At 42.1% G+C, this 20292-nt stretch overlaps 1 protein-coding gene across 5 annotated transcripts in view; it reads right to left on the bottom strand.

Annotated features, from left to right (window-relative positions):
• The window catches only part of SPATA13 (spermatogenesis associated 13), a 129792-nt gene that overhangs the window by 26172 nt on the left and 83328 nt on the right, over positions 1 to 20292 (bottom strand). For 4 of the 5 annotated variants that reach the window (XM_019497354.2, XM_014595937.3, XM_014595938.3 and 1 more), the window contains 2 exons: positions 14000 to 14362; positions 11316 to 11460 (listed from right to left, as the gene is read on the bottom strand). In XM_019497354.2, the coding sequence (XP_019352899.1) occupies positions 11316 to 11460; positions 14000 to 14362 (508 nt within the window). Of the gene's footprint in view, positions 1 to 1050; positions 1257 to 11315; positions 11461 to 13999; positions 14363 to 20292 lie in introns of those variants that run through there. The other variant, XM_014595939.3, reaches the window with a different exon arrangement.

Below are 20292 nucleotides of genomic sequence, written 5' to 3'. Positions count from 1 at the left end.
TTCCTTGCCTTTGACTGGGGGTGCATGAGTGGAAAGGAAATGACTCCTTGCCCCTTATATCTCTACAAGAACCAAGCATCTCTAGCCCTCTACGGTTTTCATGATGCAGTGGTAAAAGCACCTGAGCCCTGTCTATACTAGCAACAGTCACTTTGTGACTAGTGATGCATCTCTACTACTGTTTGCAGTTTTTATTATGCAGACACTATCTTTTCAAGAACAAGGCTAAAGGATGCAGGGATCAGCTAAAACATTTTCTTGCTGATTTTTTTTCTTCAAAACGTTGCCCCTAGCTTTGGTGTAATAAAGCATGATAACTGTGCCAATCCCAACTTTTCAAACTCCTCACTTATATTAATATCATCAGAGCACTAGCCAGAAAGGCTACAACTTTCCTGTTTAGAAAATTAAGATTTCTTAGTCACAGGGTTAAAACACAGAGAAACCTTTAAAATAGTTACTCCTATAATGTAAAATTTACTGGAATTGCTTTCTTAAAAACTTGTGAATAAATAATAAATGAAAATCAGCCCTTAGCCTAAGGTATCAGAGCAAGTTTTATCCTGAAGCTAATTTTTGCAAGCCACATTGTAATATCACTACTGACTGCTGTTTTTTTATGGCAGAGCCAGTAGATGCAAATACTCCAAACTACTGAACTAAAGATAAAAAATTAAACACAAGTTTGGGTCTGGTAACTGCTTGTTATTGCTCCCTAGTCAAGAAACTTTCAGTGTCTTGATAGGTAAATCTCAAACAAAAATCAGTCATCTCTTCTCAGCATCCATTCTTCCAGTGTTTACTGACAGAAGTAAACACACTACAGATACCAATGAGCTATCTCTGTAGTAAAAAAGGAGACTGCAGAAACTTAAAAGGCAATGTGGGCCTTATTCTGACGCACACTGGCTTTACACTGGTGTGACTGTTGAACACAGCAGAAGCAACGTTGTTTACAACAAAACAAGTATGAACAGAATCAAGCCTAGTGACTGTAGCAGTTACTAATCTTAAACCAAAAAGAATAAATAGAATGCATCTTCTACTCACACATGCCCATCTGAAGGCTCTCCAGACTCCAAAACCGTGCCATTTCCCCCCTGGCTACCATGCTGCCTTCCAAAACAACATACAGAGCAGGGGACTGGCCTTTAAATGGTGAAGCTCAGTCCTCAAAGGTTCCCGGAGAACCACAAAGGCTTTGAGCTACTGAAAATGCAGAAACAGCTTATTCATTGCTTTGAGCTTCAGTATGTGCAGATCAGGCCAGAGCCTACTTAGAAACTGACAGCTCACTCACCCTTCAGTGTAGCTGTGAGTTTAGTGCTTCAGTGACATCATGGGGTACCCTTAGGGAGGAAGTAACAGAAAAGAAACAAAACCTGTATATAAAGTGTTCAATCCTAATGTACTTACAGTCTACAACACTGTAGTTAATAACACTGCAAGGAGGAATGTTTCTAAGTGCTTTCAGTGCCAAAGAGTACATTGGCTACTTTTAATTAAAGCAGCTAAATGTGAATTAGAGTTTCAATCTAAATTCAAATTACTCCACTTCCCAGGAAAAGACTGTTAAATGAAAAGTGGGAGCTGGGATTTCTCCTTGCCATGTACAAAAAATGATTCTGCTTTGCAACACACTGTGCATTTATAATATTTTTCCAGAATGTAAGGTGTTACGTGCCCCAAAGGTGTGTCTACCTAGCTATTTAAGACTGCTGTTACTTCACAATGAAATTCTGTTACATGTGTTAGGTCACAAGTAGATATCGCCACATTGTAGCCCAAGCCAAGGCATCAGCTAATTTTTCCACACAAGTTCCACAGCCTGGAAGCAAAAGCAAGACTTGCCTCTGTCACAGCACATTTAAGCAACCTGCATTTGTATTAGTAATGTTTTACAAGCTAGTACAAAAACAGAAAATAAAAGTTGCACCCCTCCTCCAAATATTTTGAAGTCACAGCACTGTATTGCTATCGTCTCGAAAATCCTACACAGAGAAGTTCTCACTATCTATATGGAAATAATGTTATTTAGCGGTGTCAGTCCTTTAACTAGGGACTGATTTCTCCAGTGACATGCTCAGAAAGCCCTTGAGGCACTATGCACACAGCAATATCCCAACACCCACTAAAATCACATGGTTTCCTATAGCACTGCTTCAGAAACCGAATGAAAAGGCAAACATTGCATTGCAATATTAATGCTGCCTTTTTTTATAAAGTCCAGGCTCTGCTGCACTTTGAAGGCAACCAGTGGAGATGAAAAATACACCTCTCTCTTCTGAATTACTGAACTGCCCCATTAGCCCCTGCTGGAAAAGATTTACTAGATAAGCAGAGTTTCAATAAGCTATAGTATAATCATAAAAAACATATATAGCATATTAACATAAAGATATCATAGCACATCTTGAAATATAAATCAATAAACAACGAAAAAACAAGGCATCTGCAGAAAACTTCCTGTATTTAAATCATTCAAAGGCTCAGTTCTAGAATTGGTGACTAGAGAATTCATGTACAGAGTTGGTGAATAATAGGAATTTGCACTATATGCAAATTATCGTATTCCAATTATTTTTTTTCCTTACAGCTCAGTAGAAAAATCAGACTTGTTACATCTTCTGTTGATGGGAAATTCTGAAAAATGTTTATTCCAGAAAAACTGAACAATGGACTGTGCTGACCAGGGAACCCAAAACACCTGCTGGAGTTGCTGTTGGCCACAAAAGATGAGACTAGGAAAATTCTCAAGTGTCTCTGTCTTGACACAAAGCACAAACAGGGGCCTGACCCCTGTCTGGCTCACAGAGAATAATGCTGAGAAGCAATAGTGGGTCAAGGTCTGTGGGGACAAAATTAAAAGAGTGCCTAATCAGATATAGAAAAATTTAAGTGATGTCACTGGCATGCATGAGGTTGTATGAAGGAAGGCTCAGGTTGGATAGAGGCACAATGAGAGCATGTAACTTGGCACTGGCACCTGAGCAGGGCTTATAGAGTTTCTCTCTCTTTTTAAATATACCTGTTCAAAATAAATATACCTGTTCTATACCATGGGTCAGCAACTTATGGCCTGCAGGCTGGAAATGACCCACAAAGAGGTCGGATTCAGCCCACAGAGGTCCAATGTAGTAAGGCTATATCAGCATCACAAAGCTGCACCATACTGCTCATTCCCTTGCAAGTGTTCCCCTCTGCTGTGGAGTTGCAGAGTCTCAGAATCCAGCAACTGGCTGCTTGGGACTGGGGAAGGGAGGGGACTTCTGGCCTGCAAGGATACTGGGACACAAGCTCTGGCCTGTGATGGCAAAAGGTTGCCAACCACTGGTCTAATCTGTCTTTTGTTTAATTAAATCCTAATGAAGCTGCCAGATGCAAATCAGGAGCAAAAAATTAATATTCTAGTAAACAGCAATACATCACTTACCATTTTCCATCACATTAACAAATAAAATTAATAAGAATCTGAAAATATTCAGATAAATAATTACATAAACAAAAGCAATTATAATGTACTCTCTGAGGCAGTAAAATGCACAACATTTGGTGAAAAGGCCATATTAGTTGTAACTTTATTGTAATAGTCTTATCAACCAATCAAAAAGCACCTTTCTTAGAAAAACACTGAAAAATGGAGGGGGTGAGGGGAAAGCTGTTTAAAATAACTGATTTAAATAAGGTTTTCCACTTGGTGATTTGAATCAATCCATCCTGCTTTATACAGCATCCAGGAAGATAGACAAAACATAAGTGCTGCCCCAGTAGTCATTTAAATACAGAAATGAAAATGTTCTCAGCATATTAGGCTATACTCAGGCCTTGAGCTTTAGAACCAGTTTTTTTTTGTTTTTGTTTTTTTTAAGGGAAGGGATTTCTCTCAGCTTCAGGTCTGCCTCCAAAGGCTCAGGAGATTTGGCTTTACTTCAGCTGTCAGCTTGAAAGTCACAGCAGAGACTTTAAATCATCATAATAAATGTACTATAAATGAGTAAGCAAGAAACCTTAGCTAAAGAAGCTAAGCAAGCTAAGGAAGTATGGGTTGGATGGAAGACTGACTGGATCATTGGGGTCACAGGGCAGTAGTCAATGACTCAATGTCTAGTTGGCAGCCGGTATCAAGTGGAGTGCCCTAGGGTTGGTCCTGGTGCTGGTTTTCTTCAATATCCTCATTACAACCTGGAAGATGGGATGGAGCGTACCCTCAGTAAATCTGCAGATTATACCAAGCTTGGGGGAATAATAGATATGCTGGAGGGTAGGGCTAGAATTCAGAGAGACCTTGACAGACTGGAGGACTGGACCAAATAAGTGTCAAGAGGTTCAATAAGGACAAGTGCAAAGTCCTGCGCTGAGGACAGAACAATCCCATGCACCAGTACAGGCTGGGGACCAACTGGCCAAGCAGCAGCTCTGCAAAAAAGGACATGGAGGTTACAGTGGACAATAAGCTGAATATGAGCCAACAGCGTTCCCTTGTTGCAAAGAAGGCTAATGGCATACTGGGCTGCATTGGTAGGAGTGTTGCCAACAGAGTGATGGGAGTGATTATTTCATAGATTCATAGATTGTTAGGGGCTGGAAGGAACCTTGCAGATCACTGGGTCCAGCCCCCACTCCCCCTCCCCCTCCTGGCAGGAAGACAACTGGGGTTAGGTGACCAGTGAGGTGACTGTCTTGCCTCTTCTTGAAAACCTCCAGGGTAGGTGACTACACCACTGCTGGAAGGAGTTTATTCCACAGTTTGAACACCCTGACTGTGAAAAAGTTTTTCTTGGTATTAAGCCTGAAGCAGCCTTCCAAGAGTTTGCATCCATTGGTCCTGCACTTGCCCAGGGGAACAGTTGTTCCTGATGCACTCCTCTGATATAGCGGTAAGCCGCTATCAAGGCCCCTCTCAACCTTCTCTTCTTTAGGCTTCTTTAGGCCCAGATCCCTCAGCCTTTACTCGTATGGCTTGCCTTGCAAATCCCTGATCATACGGGTGGCTCTTTTCTGGACCCTCTCAAGTTTTTCCATGTCCTTATTGAAGTGCAGTGCCCAGAACTGGACACAGTACTCCAATTGTGGTCTCACCAGTGCTGAGTACAGCGGGAGTATCACTTCTTTAGTGTTTTCATGAGATGTATCGGTTGATGCATGCCAACATGCTGTTTGCCCAGAATGGGCAGCGCCTCGCACTGACAGCTCATATTCATGTGATGGTCAATCATTACCTTGGGGGGACCTTGTGACCGTCTATAAACTCACTAGGGGGGGACCAGAAGGGTTTGGGGGAGACCTTGTTTCCCTTAGCGCCCCCCGGGATAACAAGGAATAATGGCCACAAGATGTTGGAGAGTAGGTTCAGATTAGACATGCATAAGAACTACTTCACAGTTAGGGTGGCTAGGATCTGGAACCAACTTCCAAGGGAAGTGGTGCTGGCTCCTACCTCGGGGGTCTTTAAGAAGCGGCTCGATGCCTACCTGGCTGGGGTCACTTGAGCCCAGTTTCCCTCCTGCCCAGGGAGGGGGTCGGACTTGAAGATCTACAAGGTCCCTTCCGACCCTACTTCTATGATTCTATGATTACCCCTAGGTCCCTTTTGGCCGTGGTGCAAGTCAAGCTGTCACCACTGAGCCCGTATATGTATGTTAAGGGTTGTTTGCCCCCAGATGGAGCACCTTACACTTGGAAGTGTTAAATTTCATCTGGTTCTGGTCGGCCAACTCTTGAGCCTGTCCAGGTCTGCCTGTAACTGCAACCTATCTTCTAGCGTGACCACACTGCCCCATAACTTGGTGTCGTTCACAAACTTGGCCAGAGAGCTTTTCACTCCCCCATCCAAATCATTGAGAAAGATGTTGAAAAGCACTGGTCCAAGCACAGACCCCTGAGGGACAGCACTGGCCACTCTGTGCCAGGACAACACAGATCCATTCCTGAGAACTCTCTGGGTCCTACCCTTTAGCCAGTTTCCCACCCGCTGAACTGTTGAGCAGCTCAGCCCACAGTCTTCCAGTTTTCCCACAAGGATATCATGAGATCAAAAGCCTTTTGGAAGTCTAGGTATATAATGTCTACCATGTCTCCCGTGTCCAGGTGGCAAGAGACCTGGTGGTAGGAGATGAAATTGGTAAGACAAAACCTATCCATGACAAAGCCATGCTGACGGTTGTTCAGAATCTTACTTTCTGCAAGCGTATCGCACATAGATTCTTCAATGAGTTTTTCCAGGATTTTCCCTGGGATGGAGGTTAGGCTGATTGGCCTATTGTTGCCTGGGTCCTCCCTCTTTCCCTTCTTGAAGATGGGTACAATGTTGGCCCTCTTCTAATCCTCAGGGATCTTCCCTGTGCACCATGAATTCTGAAAGAGCTTTACCAGGGGTTCTGTGATGACCTCAGCCAGCTCCTTCAGCACTTTTGGATGAAGTCCATCTGGTCCTGCTGACTTGTAAATGTCTAGCTTTTCTAGTTAGTATTGCAGCCACTCAGCATCCACAGTGGGGAGGCCGTCAGTCACGGCATATCCCCTATGAACCTTATCTCACTTGACTTTCCCCATGGTCCAGTGAAATACCAAAGCAAAGTGGGCATTCAGGAGTTCAGTTTTTTCATGAATGTCAGTTACCAACTGCCCCAAGGTGTTAAGCAGGGGTCCCACACTTCCATTTGCTTTCCTTTGACTGCCTACATACCTAAAGAAGGACTTCTTACTGTCCTTGACTCCAATAGCTAACGTAAACTCCGTCGCTGCTTTGGCTTTCCTGATCATTTCCCTACAAATGCTGGCCACTGTTGTATAGTTGTGCTTGAGGACCATCCCTAGCTTCTACTGTGCGTACACCTCTTTTTTTAAGAGGACTGCAATGGTTGGGAGTGAGGGGCACCAGCAGGACTGGGGGGTGGGGGGAGCAGGGGCTGAGGGTTGGAAGTGAGTGGCACAGGGGACCAGGTGGGTGACTGGGTTGAGTGTGCAGGGCACTGGAAGCACTAGGGGGCTGCGGGTCAGGAGTGAGGGGCACCAACAAGAGGTGGAGGGCAGGGTACTGCTGTTTGGGAGTGAGGGCCGCTGGCAGGGCTGGGGTCTATGGGTCCAGGGTGAGGGGGAGCAGCAGGACTGTGGGGAGGGTGAGTTGTCAGTGAGGGGCAACAGAATGGGCAGATGCAGGGCACTGGCATGTCACTGTCCCCCCTCACCAACATATTTCTCCCCCCATTTCCCCCCCATGACAGGTGTCCTCTTTTTTGGAACTGGAAATATGGTAACCCTACCTGAGCCTAAAAGGTTGAGAACCCCCATGTTAAGCTATTACATATAAACATTCATGAGCAACATTTTCCATTATTCCTGATTGGCCAGGGAAGTATGCCAGATCCCAGGAGAAAATGGCCAAGACCCAGTTATTCGTACCTTCATCTCTTTTCAGCTGCACTATAGGAAAGCAATATGCAATGGGCCCTATACATGAAAGCTCAGCTAGTACAGAACACTGCTGCATGTTTCCTCATCAACAAAAGCTACCACAAGCAAATCAAAGCAGTTTAGTCCACACTGCCTTCACAAAGAAATCTCAGTCAAATTCACTGTCTCTGTTCGTATATCAAGATGCTCCAAGGCTCAAACCCAGGACATACAAAAGACTTTCTGAAGTTCTGGGATGCCCACAACTTCACTCCTCTGGTGTAACAGAACTTCCTACAACAAAGGTCAAGCACTTGGGAGACAAGTGTCTCAGGGGATAGTCTGAGACCACAGAATGAACTCCTTGAAGAGGTAAGGATCCTCACAAACTTCACTACCTTCCACTTGAAATGTTTCTTGCCCTTCTTTGACCTCATCTTCTCTGACATAAACAAATGTTTTTTCCTTCTTTTCTAATATAAACCTTGCCATATAACAAGACCACTCAATCCCCCAAGGAAATACAAAACCCTATCAAAACAAAACATACCATTGCACTCACCTCTCCCTCCCCCCAACTCCCACAGGGAGAGGATGAAAGAACAAGCAACACAAGATGGATGGTAGTCTCTTTGCCTTGCACTCTACTGAAAGGCACTCAGGGTATTTATACATGTGCTCCACAAGTGTGTGTGTGGGGGGGTGCTTTAATTTAAAGCAGCTCTCAGAGCCACAGTAATTAAAAAGTGCCCAGAGTGTCTTGTGCATCAGTGTCCCTGTGCTTAAAAGTGGCAGCAGGGGTGCTTTTACTAGCTTTAGTTAAAGTGCCCCCACCGCCATTTTTCACTGCAGGGATACTGATACACGAGATGCTGGAGTCCATTGGAGCATGGTAATTACCATGCTCTAGCAGACTCAATTAATGGAGTCTGCTCTAACATGCTGTAATTACAATGTGTTGGAGCAGCCTTGCTGCTTGTATGTAGGTGCCCTCAGATAGTATAGACCTATACAAAACAGCAGTAGTGCAAGGTGGGGTCAGTGATCAGGGCAGCAGCTTGGACACCCACTTAACAGGGGACCCTAGACTACATCTACCATGACTGCCAGTCCTGCTTCCAGGGTTGTTACACCTCTGCAGAACGAACAGAGACTGACTTCAGTGTCCAGAGACTTCAAACAGACTTAACCGTAACTCCAAAGTCAAAATTGTTCAGTACTGTTGAGAAGTTCTATATACTGAATCTAAATCCCCCGAACAATCTCCTGCTACCCCTGTCAAAAGCATCAAATCTGCTTCTGCCATGTGCAAAACAAGAGTACTAAAAAGACAGCTTGTCAGTGGGAGGACACTGTATCTATGGTTTTATATTAGGCAATGCATGATGAAACTTTTCTGTAACTAAGAAAGCATTGATACAGAGTTCTTATCTTATTATTTTCTGCCCACTCTGCTTCAGGGCTTTGATTTAAGGAGCTTTCATTCACAATTGTTTTGGCTATTAAAACTAGCTTGCTACAGTGACACGGAGGCATAATCAGCATTACTTTGATTTTACTTTTTCACGAATGGCAGAAATTCTTGCTTTCATAATCTGTAACTGCAAGACTGATGTTTAAAAACCTCAAATCATTCTAAAGTTGAAGGAAGGTGAAAGAACTAGCATAAGGTAGCTGTTTTGGTTAACTAGTGTCATATTTATGCTATTCCCAAAGATGAAACGGAATGCATAACTTAAAAAAACCCAACAACACTTTATGATACTTAGGGATCTGATTTTCCATCTGACCTCATAATGGATTCATATTAAATTCTGCCAGTAGTTCTCCTGGAATCAATAGTTCTGCTCATTCAGTAAGATACTGCTTAATCTTAGTAAAGGTGGCAGAATCAGATCTTTAATCTAGGTTAGTATCTGAAGTCAACAGTGTATTGAAGTGAAAGCTAGAACCCACTTCCACATCCTTTTTTATTTTCAAGTGTTTTTAGATTCTTCTATCCTTAAAAAAAGTCTCCAAAGTTTTAACAAATTAACACAGGATTAAGAGAAAGAGACAGATAATCTCAATAATGAAGTCAGTAATTCACAGCCTGTGATTCAAGGAGCACAGGTATTGATCTAAGGAAGACTGGCTCCTATAACATATCAGCAACTGTTTTCTGAAGATTTCAGAATAAAGTGTTTAAATACCATCAGATCTAAGATAATGCATTTGTGTTTGACTTGGAACTCTATGAATCTACACCAAATACACTCAAAAATTGTTTTATTAATATGCTAAATTTTCAATTTGACATGGTTTTCCTCCTCAGTCCCTCTTCAAGTCTACTTACTCCATGTGTACAGTTTGTGGCAGGTACACTTTTCATTACTGAAGTGAAGGGGTCTGAAGTGAAGAATGCACTTTAGCTACTTATACCTCTGATAATGAAACATGAGTAACTGCTCAGAAGATGCTCTCAAGTACGTGAAAGAAGACAGATGGCATCGACCAATCTTTTTCTAACATCTCCTGCCAAACAATGATTCATGAGTAGGAGCTAATGTTGGATATTCCTTGCTATTAACTCAAGATAAGCTGGCAAGGAAATACTAACCGTAAGTAGATGGGAGAAAAGCATAGGGGCCAAATGAAAGGGACAGATAAAACAGACTGCTTGAAAACTTGCATTTGATTTAACAGTTATTTCTAAGGCTTTGTACTTCATGTAAACATAAACCTGGGCCAATATAATGGACTATATTTATTTTTGGTAGAAACAAGTGTAAATCTCATACAAATCTCCAGAATAAGTTCTTCAGTGACACTCGCCTTTTCTACGTGGCAAGTTAAACAAACTCCCTGAAAGTGTGAATTGTAATGAAAGCACATTAAACCTCTGTGTGGACACTCATTCAGAATTAAAGAGGCCTCAGTTCAGGTGTGTCAAGCTCATCCTGCACCCTGGGCCAGATCTGGAAAATAGATCTCCCAGGCCAGATCTGTGGCCAGTGGCAGCAGTATGTCTGGCAATGGTCTGGCAACCCCCATAGGCAGCAGTGGGGGTCCAGGAACCACAGGGGAAGCAAGGGCTGTATCTATGCATCCCTCGCTCTTCCCCCCTGCCACCAATGACCATGCTCATCAGGTCTCAGGGTCCTGAATTCTGTGGCAGGCTGCATGTCCTATCCCATGCCGCTCCCCCCCCTGTAGCCCAAAGACCTGGATGAAATGGCCATATCTGGCCTGCTGGCCACACATTTGACACCCATGCTTTAGTTCAAGTATAAATTAATGCACTTTAGATATGATTAGACCAGGGTTCAGCAACGTTTTTCAGCAGACTACCAAGAAACCCCACAACCTCAACTTGTAAGATGTTGGTATGCCAAGGGTGGATGGCAGGGGAGCCACGAGGGCCTGATCCTTGTTGTGACAGCACAGCCTTGACCCCTTCCCAGCCATCCACCCCAAGCATGCCACTAACAACGAGCCAAGCCAGGGCTCGACAGACCATGGTGCAGCTGCTTGCAGCCTCCCCGCTGGCTGCTGTGAGCAGGCAGGGCTTCGTGGCCAGAGGCAGGGGCCTGCTCAGAGCCTGGGCCAGCTGCAATGTGCTGAGCAAAACAGCTTCACATGCCACACTCTGGAACACGGGCCAGGGTTGCTGACCCCTGGATTACACAAACTCAAAGATGTTAGTGTGAATTGTATCTGTATAGTAGTTAGAATAGGACTACAAAGTGATACAACAGGGTAACATGCATCAATTAAGCATGCAGTGGATGTGCAAAACAAATGTGTTGAGGTGGCAGGAAAAGCACCTAACAAGAAGATGCAAAATAGAGCAATTTTATCAGAATTGAACTATTTGCTTCTATATTTTATACCACAATCTAAGGCACTGATTAAGCTCACTGGAAAAGATCTACACAACTTACCATTAAATGTTCTCATTTGCTGCCTTCGTCCAACTCGATCCAGCCCAATAGGGGTACTTTGTGAAAAGGTGAAGGGCCGGAACCTGGCTGAAACAGCTTTATATGGGGGAACCTGGTGTGCTGGTACAGGTGGCCGTGTTACTGGCTACAGAGAGAAAAACAAATCTATTATTATTACTAAAATTATCATTAAGCCAAACCTAGGTAGAGGTTATAAAATAAGGTTTACTTACGCTCTCAAGCTAACACTAAAAGAAATAAGAACCCCTCGTTCAAGCAACTTTTACAGTGACTGAACAGCACATTCCATACAAAGTGTCATAGTTAATATATAATAGCACTAAGGTTCTCTGCAATGTTAAACATGCTATAATGTTCAGCTACAGTTACTGATGATGCTCTATATTCCTCTGCTTTATAGTCTTCATCTCACAATATTCCATATATAAACAACCTGGTAGCTAATTTATTTCAGAATCGCTTACTGCAGTATCAACCAACTGTAAATTTGCAACAGAATAGAAACACTGAAGTGAAAGGTCTGAAATTATACCACTGGGAGGGATGGTAATTTACCAGGATCTTTTTCCCCCAAATAAATGTACTGCTGCTAAGTAAAATAAACTTATTTTATAAAGTAAGTCAAAAAAACCTTAATTCCGTTTTTTTCCTTAAATTCCATAAAACAGAGTAATACCATTTATGGTCCATTGAAAATTGAGTCCCATATTTAATAGGAGGCTAATTCTTTTACTTAAAGCACTCAATATTTTTAATGCATTATTATTATATGTATGAGCATTACATTGTTTTTTGCAAATTTGCTCTGATTTATCACTGTTTACAAACTTGGTCTCTCTTAAAACAGGCTCAAGAGACTTCACTAAGCATTCATTCCAAATTGAACTGTAAATCCCTATCACATGCATTTTAGAGGAAATCTTCTTTAGATTTCTTCTTAGTTCATTTCGGGCACTTAAATTAGCTAAATTGAAATACCATGTCCTTTCTATCAACTATTTGTTGACCCTCTGGTACAAAACATGTGATTTACTATTCCTTGAAAGCTTTTTTCCTCCTACACGAAACTGTCAGATTAAACAAAACAAAGACAGAAAGAAAAGAGAGAGTTAACAGAACACTTTTGTATTCCATTAGAAGTTCAAAGTGTTCAGAAAAAAAAATTCAGCTATGTTAAGGCTAGGCCTTATAAATTCTTAATCATATTAAATAAAACTATTATAATAGTTCTAATATTTGTGTTCCTGACTCGGTCCCTTTTCATATCTTTTAACTGGCAATTAAGCTATTAAATACTTGACTGAAAAACCAGTAATCTCTTCATATATTTTAATACAACCTAATTCTCTCAAATTTATTTTACTCTGCAATGCATCAGTAACTCAGAACCTCAGTAACTAAATCAACTCCACAAAGGCCAGTCAACGGTAGTGATGTCCATTTAAATTTTTTTAACTCCAGGATTCCAGCAATGCATTCATTTTAACCCACCCTTGCAAAACTTTGAAAGGACAGTGTGATTTGTTTCCAGTGATAAAAATAGATGCTTCGTCTTTACTGCAGCAACGATCAAATTTAAAAATAATGGCAAACCAATGCTTAAACTCCCTGAGGTTGCAAGTATAAAAATATATGCAACATTTTTCAAGGTAGACTGACTTTCAGACCTAACAATTTTAGGAAGAGATCCTTTGCAAAAGAAACTACAATTTGAGTTTAATGACAACGCAGACTTGATAAAATCTAGAGCCAACAAGAAAAAAGTTAACTAGTTTATAAACTAAACAATATATATAATTTGTTAGGGACAACGGGAATTTTTCTTTATATTACAGAGCTAAAGCATTACTGCCTAATCCTTTGTGAAAACTAATTTTTTTGTTCAACCACTTCCATTCAGTCAGGATGGTAGCTAAGGGAGAGGTGGATGCCTTCAATTTTCCAAAGGTATGGCCTTTCCAATCACCCAACAATATCAATTCAGTCTGTATTCAGTACCTGTCAACTAGAGACTGGGACTACCAATTCATTTATTAAAGGCTACATAGCATTGCTATCTGACTGTATCCACTTCAGTTATCTGCTGAAACACAGGCAATATTAGACTTGGAGGGACTTCTTTTCCTATTACCAAGCCCATCAGCCACCCTGTTCTGCTCTGTTTTAATATATTTTAAAATTGATTATACATGTAATTATACTTACTGTATCTACACCAATCAATTTGCATCCACATTTTAATAGGCCCCATTTTAAATTATATACTTAAATTCTATACTTTATTGTACAATATATAAATGGTAATATATACCAGTCACTTGAAACATACATTCTATGTGCTGTTGATTAATTATAAAACACATGTGAGGGTATTATACTCAAATGAGCATATTAAACTAGAAATATCAACATTCCAAAAAAAGAGAGGTTTAGTTAAAAGGCAAGCAAGATTACCCCAAAGTCTAGATCAGTTAGTTTCATTTCTTTTTTTTTAGTTTAACAGAAAATTAGAGGCAAGAAAAGTAGAATTTTAATTATCTGATACCAGTGTGAGTAAAAAGAAGAAAGGAAAGGAAGTGCCCAGTCTATTGTCTAGCTGGAGACAGACGCAAGGAAGCGGAAGGCTCTTTAGTAGTTGGCAGAGAACACGTCTTATATCTTACTTGTGTCAGCAGACCTTCTATTTCTTCTGTTTGGCTGCTCCCATAGAAACTGACCCCACCTATTACAGAGATGGGTCTTCTTTTGCGTCCTCTTTGGTAGCCTCCTGTACTGCTTTGGACTGTAGACTCAACCGAAGCCAATCCAGACAGCCGTTCACCATCAACACAGTCTGTTTTCTGAGACTCCATAGCAATGGAATCTTCTGGTATTGAGAAACTCCTGATGGCCAATTGACCATAGTCTGAGAGAGGCCTTGGCCGAGTTCTTTTCCCAGAGCCCCCTCTCCTAGGCATGACCTTTTGTGACTCTGTCTTTTCTTCATCCTGGGATGGTGACCTCTTCCAGGGGTCATCAGAAACAACCTTTTTAAATGTGAACAAGTCAAATAAGCTAGAGCAGGTCCTGATGCATAGTGATTTGTGTATATTTTATGGGGCACAGAGATATAACTTGGCTGTAAATGTAATACAACATCAATAAAGAGCAATATATTATAATAAAGGAAACTAATAGTTTAGGAATAAGTGAAAATATAATTGCAAGAGAGAGATATTACATGATACGCAACAGTTAATGATGACACAAAATCCTAAGCACATACTAGGTAAATGACTATTGCTAATTAAATTACTATGATTGGATTGTTATCTTTGTAGTGGCAATAGCCCCTGGAAAATAATTAACTGAATAATAGCTGGGAAAGACATGTCAGCGCTATTAAAAAAATCTTGTGCTTATATAAATATAATAGGCAATAATATCCATTTTAAAAAAAGAAAAAAAAACCTTTATTTTATAATAGTGCAGAGTTTTGATTCAGCATCTCCTAGGTAAAAACATGAATCCTAGCATAGGATATATGAACTTTGACCAGGTTACTTGATGTATATTTGGTCAATATGTTGAGATCAAGTTACAAAATGTAATTGCTAAGATTAAGTCACTAAAAATGACATCTCACAATATAGCTCTTGTGATCTTTTCCTCCAAGTTCTATGAATGCACACCTGTGGGAACTAAACAGAAAACATGCGAGGGGGAAGCTCTGGTGAAAGAAAGGCCACTAAGGTGCTTGCTTACAATAGCCACAGGTATCCTGCGTGCAACAATTAGCGCATGGAAGGATCTGCAACCACTGAGATAATGAGCAGCTTGTTGCACTGCAGAAGAATTGTAAGAGAAGCTACTCTGTTTTTCTCCCAAGCCTAACCCCAGACAACTTTGCTATATAAAAACTACTATAGCCATTTCTTAGCATCTATGTCCACTCTATGCCTTTCCTCACTCCACCCAAAGACAAACATAAGGGGCATACAAGAGGCAGAGTCAAGAGAGCCAGTTGCTGCACTGCATGTCAACCACCAAGCTTCCAAGGGGAAGCCTGGTAGGTGCACAGAAAGATGTCAGCTCTAGAGATATACATCACAACGTCCTGAGCATCCTTCCCTTGGCCCTTCTGTCATACCAGGGGCAGACATACCATGCAGCAGAACAGCATCATCTTCAATTAAGCAGAAACTGGCAGTTTTATTTTTCATCCCACTGATTACTACAAAGAAAATAATTTAACCTGTACTTTATGGGATCTACTAAGACTGCTTACCCAAAGATGTTCATGTTGCACTATACAGGTAGAGAAATTGTACTCCCATGTTCTGTGGTAAACGCAGCATAGAAACTCCTTTAGCATGAGGTGCTAAAACCACAACAAATGGTATATAGCAAAAAGCCTTTAAAACAGAACTGCTCAACTTCCAGCCTGCAGAGCTCCACACAGGTCAGGAAATTTGGCATCAAGGGGGCAGTGACAGTACTGCCACCCCTCCCTGCTGCCAAAATCTTAAATCTGCAGGCTGGGTAGGGACTGGGCTACAACCCTCCCCCAACATGGCCAGACTGGGGCAGAGCCATTCCCCCTACCCTCTGCACAGCTTGGTTGGGGCCAGCCTGCACCGCTTTCTCACCATGGGGTCAGATCATGCACCCTCTCCTGGGGCAGCTGGTTCAGGGGCTGCTCATGTACCCTTTCCCCCCTCCACCTCCCCTCTGCAGGGCTGGGCAGTACCCCATATCCTCTCCTCCGGCCAAGTTGGGGCCAGCCTGAAGAGGGATCGGGCACTGCCCATGTGGCCTTCTGTTCAAAAAGAATTGAGCACTACTGCTTTAGGACACAAGACAGAAAAATGCAAAAAGAAGTCTCTGGTCCACAAAGCCATTTGGACAAGTGCCTGGCTAGATTTCAAGCAACCAATTTTTCAAAGCTCCTGAAAGACAGGCTAAGAGCAAGAGTGACAATTTTAGAGTCACTGCTGAGTTTACAGGCCCTGCTGCCATCACACATACAAGGCATGAAGAGACAAAGTGCTAGATTTCCTCTCTATGGGGAAACAAACTACCAGCACATTTTTTCATTAAAGCATACACTACAATTCAGAAAATACAACCTGTTTGAATGAACAAATCTTTTATCCTGTTCATTTATCTTTACATCTTAATAATGGTGTAGCCAATAAACAGGAAAGCCACCTAAGCTACACTAGCTTTCTCTTTTAAACAGGACACCATGGGATTTCAAGCATTGTATATCCAAAGCAAACATACAATTTTATACCGACCTTCAAAAATATCCAAAGATGTCTGCAGGAAAAAAACTTCCTTGTCAGTCTTTTTAATCTGTAACATTCACAACCAGACTAAGTGAAGCTCTGTGCTACTTTTTATTTTAATTTTACTTTTTTAGAAGGCCACCACAGTTTAGCAGGTACATACTGCTGGTCTTCTTGAGTAGCTGCTTAAGGGAAGTTTCATGTGTACAATAATTTTAGCTACTAGAAGGAATTATTTCTTGAAATCTAAATATTTAATCTGCTTACTGTAATTAAAGTATGAAAAGCATCAATGTAGGTAGCATCCTGCACTAAAATGTTCTACTTACAATGCAAAATTTATGATCAGAAACAAAGCAGCTAGATAAATCATGAACTCTAATGCATTTCACCACCTTCTCTATAAAGAAAAAAAAATGTGATTTATCTCAAGCAAGTCTATAGATCCTAGATAATGGCAAGTTGCAGCTAGTTAAATAAATATTATTTGTACAGAGCCAACACCTTAGCTGGTACAAAGCAATGAAGTTTCACTTAAATCAATGGAGCTATGTTATTTAACTTAAACTAAGGAACTGCCCCTTAAAAACCATTCCTCTTGTCAACAGCAGCCAATCACAGATAAAACAAGGTTCTTACCTCAGAATCTGACACACAGAATGGATTTCCACATACACACTGAGAGAGCAAGGAGTTGACTAGAGTCATTTTATGCTTTAGTTTTACATAGCTTTTTCTCCCCTTTAAGCATTACACATATGCATAGTCTCACAAGGCATCTAGTCTCACAAGTGATCATTTCATGACCTTGTACTTTTAGACTAAAGAAAGGACATGTTACATGTCATCTCCTAATCTGCTATTCACAAGCATATCTCAAGTAATAACCTTTGCAAACAGACAGTCTGTTCACTGTCTGCAGCACTCCGCCTAAAGTACACTAGCAGATCCAATAGCAGATCCAGTATTGTTTAACTTGTTTTGCAACACACAGTGCACTAAAGTACTTCTATTTCTAGGCCTAGATATGTAATCTGCAACTAGTCCCCAACACAACACAGAAGGCTGCCCTTGCAAGAGCAAAATCATAGAAGGCCAGACTGTTAACCCCTTACTCCCACTAGGGAGCAGTTACTTGCCCAAGCACTCCCCTTAGTGTCAGTAAGAACACTCATGCAATTGTTTAAAACTGGGAGTTCATAATCTAGATTAGGGCTGTCCAACTGGTGGCCTGGAGACTACACTGGGCCCACAAGGAGTTAATCTGCAACCCTTTGGCTCCCATCTAGCTGCCACTTCCTACATTGGCCCAGCTGCAGGTGCACCTACAGCTGGAGTCTCCAAGAACTCCTTTCTCTTCCAGACTCTAGTTCAGGGGTGGGCAATTATTTTGGGCAGAGGGCTGCTTACCGAGTTTTGGCAAGCCATTGAGGGCCACATGACAGGCAGCCCAGGGCAGATAAATATTTTCTAAATTTTTAGGGGCCCCGCAGGCCAGATAGAATGGCCTGGCAGACCGCATCTGGCCCCCAGCCCGCTTTTTCCCCACCCGTTCTAGTTCCTGCCCCTGCCTTAGGGGGTTGGGCAGGGTAGTGAGGTCCATCCTGCGGTGCCAGCTATGCCTGTGGCTGGGGAGCTAAGATTGAAGCAGGGTGTTTGTGCATATGGTGCAGTGGGTAGCCCCACGAATCATGGTGATGCAGACCCACACAATGTGGTGTCTCCTACAGCTTAGAAGATGGACAGCTCTGATGTAGACCACAGCCCAACGATCCTGCAAGTGCTTAAGCCTGAGCAGGACTTTTTGACATCAACAGAACTCCAGTATAGTGCATTTGCAGGACTGAGACCACTTCTGATTTTACTTCCTAGTAGTGTTATGTCAGTATTATGCAACAAGTTTCAAGCACCTTTTTCCTCTTTTGTATTAGCATAAGTGAGATCAGAATTAGATTTCCTACAATTATTATCCTGAGCAAACAGCACTAGAGGTGAGCATGCGTTTTTGTCAGGATGAAAAATCACCCAAGTACAGGGTGGGGTCCAGCATTAACCAATAAACTCCCACTTCCATTTTTAAACTTTGGTAGAAAGAGGAATTTCCACACTCCTGGAAATTAAAGAACTTGCCATATCTGACTGGGCAAGGCTGTGTCTACTCAGTATTTTCTGAGATTCTCCCACTGCTGACCTAACACCAGCGTAACTCCACTATTGTGAAAAATAGTGGAAGAGGGCTCAAGACTTTTCAACTTGCAAAGAGCTAATCTAGACTATATGACGATTAAAACAATGGCAATCGCTTTTATACTAGTGTTTCCAAATGACGAGTACCAGTAGCAGCTCCTAATTGCATCTGTAGGGAGGCCCTTGGTTCACATTGCTGTAGCTTCACTTTCCCACAAAATTCTCTTTAATAGAAAAACGAGTCTTGAAGACTAGAGAATCATAAAATCATAAAAAAGTAGGGCTAGAAGGGACCTCCACAGGTTATCTAGTCCAACGCCCTACCAGAAGCAGGATCATCCCTATACAACTATCCTATATAAATGTACTGTCTAACCCAGGGGGGTCAACCTCTAGGATTATGCAAGGCTTTCTCTTGTTGTTTTGATTTCTTACATTCCACTTGAAGTTAGACTACACTGTGTGTGCTCTTACTGTGTTTTACTGGGCTGTATCTTAGCTTAGGCAAAGGTTTTTGCTAGTTCTGTCATGTGCTTGAGGTTACAAAGTGCTGTGTTCCATACATGCTTGCTTCAGAGAAAGGACTATTCCTGTTCAAGTTATTACGAATTCAATGCCACTACCTTTTTCCTCACCCCACCTCCTCATTCTGGCAGCAGCTGCCCCCCACCCTTTGATCGGGGAGCAGGGGGAAAGCAGAAGCCTGGCAGGTACTACCCTCACCAGGTAGACCCAGGCAGGGGTCCCCACCCTCCAGCGGGCTAGCCCAGGCTGTCTGCCCATGCTCCCTGCTCTTAAGCAGGGAACCTAATACTTATGATATCTGGATAATTTATATCCATCCATCCATCTTCAGGCTTTTAAAGTTTTCATCACAGCAACATTCCTACAAATATCACTATGCAACATGATCATGAGCTTAATCAGAGACAATCTTTCTTTCCCTAGGACTACGCAATATCTGTTAACCTTTGGCCTACAGATAGACTGACCTTCCTACACTGAGCCAAGTTACAGCAGCTTCAAGGTTAGAACCCAGTTCTGATCTTTCTTACCTTGGTTTCCCATTGGTTGAACTCTCCACGTTCAAGTGGAGTGATGACTGCTCTAAGTAACAAATATTATCCATGTATATCTGTGTAAGCAAAGGCCTCGTCAGCACTACAGCATTCAGCTGATAGAACTTTGAAAGCATCTCCACTCATGGCTCTTCTGCACCGACAGAAACCCCCTTTTTGCTAACAAGAGTTTCAGCCTTTCCCCCAAGTGCAAAAGCTCCTGTTCAGCAGCTAGCAGCAGGTGTACACACCCCCCCAGGGCCTTCTACTGATTCTACTAGTCCCTTTAGCAGCTGGTGCTTCCCAGAGCATACTCGCTGCTCTCCTGGCACTGCTGCTGCAGGGTCGCTGCCAGAAGAGTATGGGTATGCAAACAGCCTGGAGGCTTGGCATTAGGAAGCACCTGCCACCAGACCTTGTGCCAAAACGCTAACATCACTG

The sequence above is a fragment of the Alligator mississippiensis genome, chromosome 1 (assembly GCF_030867095.1).
Source record: "Alligator mississippiensis isolate rAllMis1 chromosome 1, rAllMis1, whole genome shotgun sequence".
NCBI classification, from domain to species: Eukaryota; Metazoa; Chordata; order Crocodylia; family Alligatoridae; genus Alligator; species Alligator mississippiensis.
Note: the sequence above shows the minus strand (reverse complement) of the source record. Positions and strands in the feature narration are given on the sequence as shown.